The following is a 6383-nucleotide window of genomic DNA, read 5'->3' as shown; positions in this document are numbered from 1 at the left end:
CTAGGTTGTGTCAAAGATGTTTTCCCAATTCCCCAGTAGCAAGGCTGTTATTTCATTTTACTTTTTCCAGTTTGTTTCCCACCTTTGGGTTTTCAGTCAATTGCTTTCTGACAGTTAGATATGAGATACTGCTTTCCCATAGCCAAAGTCCTCCCTTCCTGAAACCAGAGGTGTGTACTCAACACCGACAATCTAATCCCTTGCTTTGCCTGCACCTTGACACATGGGATTCTTATAATCAAAAGGTTATATGGATAGCAAAAAACTGCCTTTATTACCTGTCCTTTGGATGGTTCTGATGGCAGCTCAACTCTTCATCTGTCTCCTCTTCTCATTTTCTGCTTCATGTAAGTTTCCGAGCACAAAACAATGTGTTCTTCCCCCTTTTAATCTTCACCCACAGATAGTGTACAAGCTTCTTTCCTATCTTTTCCTGTTCCTTATGTGATGCTATTTTGTTGTATTACAAAGACAGTACCAAATGTTCTTTTTATTGAAAAAGGGGGAAATTCAGGCAAAAGGATTTCTTTATTTTTGACTTTTATTTCAAAAAGTCTCCTACTCTTAGACTTCCTCAAAACTTTATATGATGTACACAGAAAAGAACTTATCCTTTTTCTGCATGAGAAAATGAGCTATTCCCTGCCTGGCAAGACAGAAAAAAAGGCCTTGTTTTTCTCATATACTTTAGATTCTAGACAGATAAAAGCAACAGAAAGGCTGAGGCTGGAAGGGACTTCTGCAAGTTATCTAGTCCAACCTTTTACTCAAAGCAGAACAAAGTTCAGGTCAGGTTGTTCAGGATCTTATGCTATGAAGTTTTGAATATCTCCACAGATGGAGAAGACAATGAAGAATTTTTAATTCTGTTCAATAAAATTATCTTGCTTATGATTTCACATAAATGCCCCAACTGGTTTTGAGCATATATTTCATGTATGTTATATGTTTCGACTTCCTACGGAAGTCAGCAGTGACTGGGAGAGCACCGGAAGGTTTTATTTTTCTGACTGTCTAGAACCTGTTGTAATTACATAAACTTCTTATGAGGAAGAGCAGGGAGAGAAAGTCCTGAGAGGGCTGACATCTAGCCTTGGTTTAAGGCGGACACTTATCTTATCAACCTACTGTTAATAAACTTGCTAAAACAGTAAAGAGCCAGATTTAATTTTAACTTGCTTTACTGGCCTGCTTTAGCAATGGCTAAAGGTGATAGCTTGGAAAAATATTAATCAGAGTCAGCTATTTAAAGTCAGACATGTTTTTTGGCAGTTTCTTCAGGGAAGTTCATCTAACAGCCATCAACCATGAAGATTCTTAGCTACCTCCTGGTTTACCGAAAGTTCCTGCTCATTGTCCTCACCCCACTGCTTTTACTTCCACTTCCACTTATCATCAAAACCAAAGTAAGTGACCTGCTTGGACAGATAATTATTTTGCACCTGTATGTAAAGATTGAGATTTCCAGACCTTTTCAGATTAACAGAATCACAAATATTTTGAGTTGGAAGGGACCTTGAATGAATAATAATAATTGCATTGTGATTATTTTTCTGTCAATTCAGTGTATTTTCACAGAAATTTAGAGAAGACAGCTTCAACATAAAATTCTGTACTGGGTGTATAAAGCTCAGAATCATATATTTGTTTTCTAACTCTGGACTACATTGAAAATATTGTTATCATTATTACTTTTGGACTCTTAAACAGCTCTGTATAATTGACAATGGAGATGAATTTTCAGGAAAAGAGCTGCAATTACTTTTTGTTTAATAAAGGATTTTAAGTTCATCACATTTTGTGTTGTCTGATAGGAAATGACTGAATTCAGTGAGCTGACAAATTCCCTCTGGTTCCTAAATAGAGAAAAATCTATAGTTTTATTTTACTGGAAATAAATTGTGGCATTCACTAACTATTGGGACAACTCCAAGCTGATGAAACAGCTATCTAACAATGTCATTAGTGACTCTATTTGGTACAGCCCTGATGCCAGCAGATTGAAATGGAATTCTGTGATGCGTTATCATGCGTGTGTTATACGTACCATGTATGAAAATACATGAAAATTTGTTTCAGAAGTCTTTGCCTCACAGTTACATGGTGGGTACAGAGCAATGTGCTTCTCACTCTCACATCACATTCCAATATTTGATTTCCTTTCTGAGAGGAAACTCATGGGAAATTCTTAATATCATAGGACTTAAGTGAGATGAACATTTGCTAGGTGAATGGATATTTTAAAATTGTTTCATACATAACAAAAATTTCTTTCCCAAAATAAATGATAGCCACAGCTGACTGACTTAGCTTTAATATTGTTGTTTTCCAGTCAAAGGTTCCAAGAGCTACATCATTAAGCTGCTCCTTTCCCAGTACAAAACATCTCTGCTGTTGTTGAGTAATTTCATACCCTATCCAGGGGCACTAAGAGTTCCAAACCATTTTCCTTAAAAGCAGAAATATCAATTTAAAACTACACAAAGGAGATTTCTAATACTCTGGAAAAAAACTAGATTTAATTCACCTCATTATATTTGTCTGGGGCTGCATTTTACAGACAGCATTGAAAATTATTCTCTGGAGAGGAAAAGAAAAAAAAAAAGATAAAAACAGGAAAAGAAAAAACTCCTGGTTTTAAGGAGTTGAAGCAAAAGACACTTGCTAAATTTACAAGTCTGAAAAACAACAACAATGTTTCCTGTCAGAATTGCATGATACCTTTTTTGCTAGATGATATCCTTGCCTTGTTGCTACTGATGACAAAACATTTGACCAATTACTGACTGCGAGTACTCCTGGACTCTTAAAGGTTTGCTTACAGAGGCAAAATGCTTTTGATTTATAGGAATTCATGGCCTGAGAATGCTTCAGAATGACCTAGAAGGTGATTAATTGTCCTTGAAGGAACAGGCAGCTGACTTTTTTCCCGTTTTACTGAGTGATAGAATTGAAATAATTTTACAATTTTACTATCCCAGAAAAATTTCTGTACACCTATTTTACTGTGTTTCATATCTCAGCAGGATTGTCAATAGCACACAATAACTACCCTAAATGCAGGTCCTTTGACTCATACTTTTTCCAGCTGTGGGGACTCTCTACTGATGGAGATGTGCTTTTTGAATTGTGATTTTTTTTCCCCCTGGATGATCAGCTCATATTGTTATTGGTGCCTTTTGTATTCTAGGAAGCAGAATGTGCATACACGTTGTTTGTAGTTGCCATCTATTGGCTCACAGAAGCTTTGCCACTGGCTGTTACAGCTTTGCTGCCTGCCTTTATGTTCCCCTTGTTTGGTATAATGGCATCCAAGCAGGTAACCTTCATTTTTCTCTGTTTTATATTGTGCATATCAGGAATCAAAACTCCAAAGAATGAAACATGTAATGTTGAGACCTGTCAGGCAAATGCATGGATTTGCTGAGTGCCAATCACAACAGTTCTGCCTCAGGACTTGCTTACATGCTTTGTCTTCAGGACTTGTTCACATTTTTAAAATAATTTCTTTAATAATTACTTCTAGATAGTGGCTCAGTGTTTAGATGTCAGTTGATGGGAAAATGTTAGGTAGTTATGAAACATCCTTAATATTACAGAGGCAAAATGTCACAGTAATGACATCATTTGCAAACTGCTGACTATACACCTTCGTGTCAAAGAGATGAAATCACAGCTAATCATAATCTAAGTCTATGCTTAAAGTTGTTATTTTACCTGTTGGATAGATAAAAAAGTAACAAGAACAACATTTAATTGCTGATTTAGTATGCATGTGAGATGTGACTGACAATTTTGGATTGTTCTATCTGAAACTTTATTTTTTATTTTGTTTTAACCCTATGCACTTTAATGCATTTATCCTTGAATCATTAGGTTAAATCTATTTAAGCGTTCCAATGACCTAATTTTAATAAAAAAGAGTCTCTTTATTTATTTCATAATATAATCTTATTGATTTTTTTCATTAAATTGGTATTACCAAAGGCTAAAAGAAATTCACCATTTAATCTTAATGATGGGTTTATTTTCCTTTTTGGTTTTTGGGGTTTTTTATTTTGTTTCAGGTAGCATCTGCTTATTTTAAAGACTTTCATCTGCTGCTGATTGGAGTGATTTGTTTGGCAACGTCAATAGAAAAATGGAATCTTCACAAAAGAGTGGCTTTAAAAATGGTGATGCTGGTGGGTGTCAACCCTGCATGGTATGTGCTAAACAGTGTCTTGAAGGATAAAAATACTTGTGGAAATCTATGTATTCCAGAAATAATTTCCTACTGCTCTTTCTACAGTAGGAATCCAGCCATTCTTTTTTACTCAAACAAAGCAGTTATTTAAATTGATATGAAAGGTTTGTAGGTGACACTTTAATATTTTGCTGAAATCCTAATTGAAAGTTCCCTGTAGTGCTTCTATTCCTAATGAGGATCCTTGTGAATAATAAGTATGATTAGATTGTAAATAATATAGAGGTCCTGTTTCTTGATGGTCGTTGGAACATTCCCACCCAATGCCTACAATATAAAATTTGTTCTATGCTGATTTTTTTTTTTTTAAATTTCAATAGAGTTTTCAAAATCCTGGACATTCCCAAAAATCCAAAAATAGTTCAAATACACAGTGAGGGGGAAAAAGACCAAACATACAACTAAGCAAGCGGTGGGGAAGGAAAAACACATTAACATAATGTCTTTACTTAAGCTATCTTCCTTTGTCTACATATGAAAAAAAAAAAATAGCAAAGGATAGGCACTTCCTCAGCTGGATGAGGGGATAAGGTAAAAGAAATCATACTCCCTGCTTACTGACTATCAACATATATTTTTGGAAGTGAAAAATCTTTTTCCAAGCTTTGCTTGCTTTACAAACTTGCAGAAAGAGTTTAGGCTGACAGAAGCATCTGTCAGCGTTCAAGTAAGGCTGCCCATAAGATCTAGGGAGCAAGTTTGGCTTCCCAGAATACATCATGCTCGTGACACCTTGCCAGGAAGCAGAAAGGAAGCAAATGGTCAGAAAACCATAAACCCCAGGCCTAAAAAGTAAGATGCCTCTGAAGTGATTTAAATAATGACGCTTCATAAGAATGCTGGATTATTTCTATTCATCAGAAATTTGACTGACCTAATTTTAAATATAACATGTATTTTGATTTAGTTGTACCTCTTTTGATAGCTGGTAGCTTTCTGTTTGGAAAAAATTCTCTTTACATTCTTGTTCTACTGCCTCCCATTATCTTAAGCTGTGTTCTTGTGCTATGCAGGTTTAGTTGTTTTGACTTCTCTTTTGAACACTCCTAAATTCTCATCTTTTAGCTGAAATGTTGAAAGGCAGATGACAAGTGGATGGTGTGCTATGCTAAGCTGAGCATTGCTGGAGAGCTTGCTGTGAACAGTTAAACCTGAAGCCAGCATCTGAGGATACCTAAAGCAACTCCAGAGCTGTAACCCTGAGGAAGCACCCTTAATACCTATCACATTTCCTGGTCACGACAAAGGGATGACAAGAAATGATGAAAGGATGAAATGATGATCATGATGAAATGATCTGTGAAGGTAGATCTGTGATCTACCCACCTCTCAGCATCCGCTGCTCACTGGCTGTGCCCACGGCAGGCACGGTGCAGCCCGTGGGCACTGCAGCCTCACCCAGCCAAGGCAGAGACATCACTGCCTGAGACCTCTGCATTGCAGGCCACAAAGGGTGCAGCAGTGAAAGTAAAACAGCAGGAGACTTCTGGATTTTCCATTGCAGATTCTTCTGGAGAAACTGATGTGAATCAGACATATGTGGCCAGCAGGGTCAGGACAGGGATGGTCTCCCAGTACTCAACACCAGTGAGGTTGTAGCTCAAATCCTGTGCTCAGTTCTGGACCCTGAGAAAGACATTGAGGTGCTTGTCCAAGTCAGGAGAAGGATAATGAAGCTGGTGAAGGGTCTGAAGCACGAGTCTTATGAGGAGCAGCTGAGAGAGCTGAGGTTGTTCAGTCTGAAGAAAAACCTTCTCAGGGGAGACCTTATCACTGTCTACAACTCCCTTGAAAGAAGGCTGTAGCCAAGGGAATGTCAGCCTCTTCTCCCAGGTGAAAAGTGAAAGGATAAGAGGATATAGCTTCAAGTTGGGCCAGAGGAGGATTAGATTGGGTAATAGGAAAAATTTCTTCAGTGAATGGTTGGTCAGGCATTGGAAATGGATGCCAAGGGAAGTGATTGAGTCATCATCCCTGGAGGTATTTGAAGATGTGTAGGTGTGGCACTTCAGAACACAGTTCAGTGGTGGACTTGGCAGTGTTTTGTTTATGGTTGCACTTGATGATCGTAAGGGGTTTCCACAGCCCAGATTTTTCTGTGATCCTTTAAAGGCTTTCTGTCATTTGAGCTAAGCAG

At 37.5% G+C, this 6383-nt stretch overlaps 1 protein-coding gene across 4 annotated transcripts in view; it reads left to right on the top strand.

Annotated features, from left to right (window-relative positions):
* The first annotated feature begins 1273 nt into the window (after window positions 1–1273).
* The window catches only part of SLC13A1 (solute carrier family 13 member 1), a 28621-nt gene continuing 23511 nt past the window's right edge, over window positions 1274–6383 (top strand). For all 4 annotated transcript variants that reach the window (XM_063155370.1, XM_063155368.1, XM_063155371.1 and 1 more), the window contains exons 1-3: window positions 1274–1406; window positions 3191–3319; window positions 4068–4204. In XM_063155370.1, coding sequence (XP_063011440.1) covers window positions 1308–1406; window positions 3191–3319; window positions 4068–4204 — 365 coding nt within the window. In that variant the 5' untranslated portion in view covers window positions 1274–1307. The remainder of the gene's footprint in view (window positions 1407–3190; window positions 3320–4067; window positions 4205–6383) is intronic.

Source organism: Melospiza melodia, chromosome 4, assembly GCF_035770615.1.
Source record: "Melospiza melodia melodia isolate bMelMel2 chromosome 4, bMelMel2.pri, whole genome shotgun sequence".
In the NCBI taxonomy this organism is placed as follows: Eukaryota; Metazoa; Chordata; class Aves; order Passeriformes; family Passerellidae; genus Melospiza; species Melospiza melodia.
This window is presented reverse-complemented; position numbering and strand designations above follow the sequence as displayed.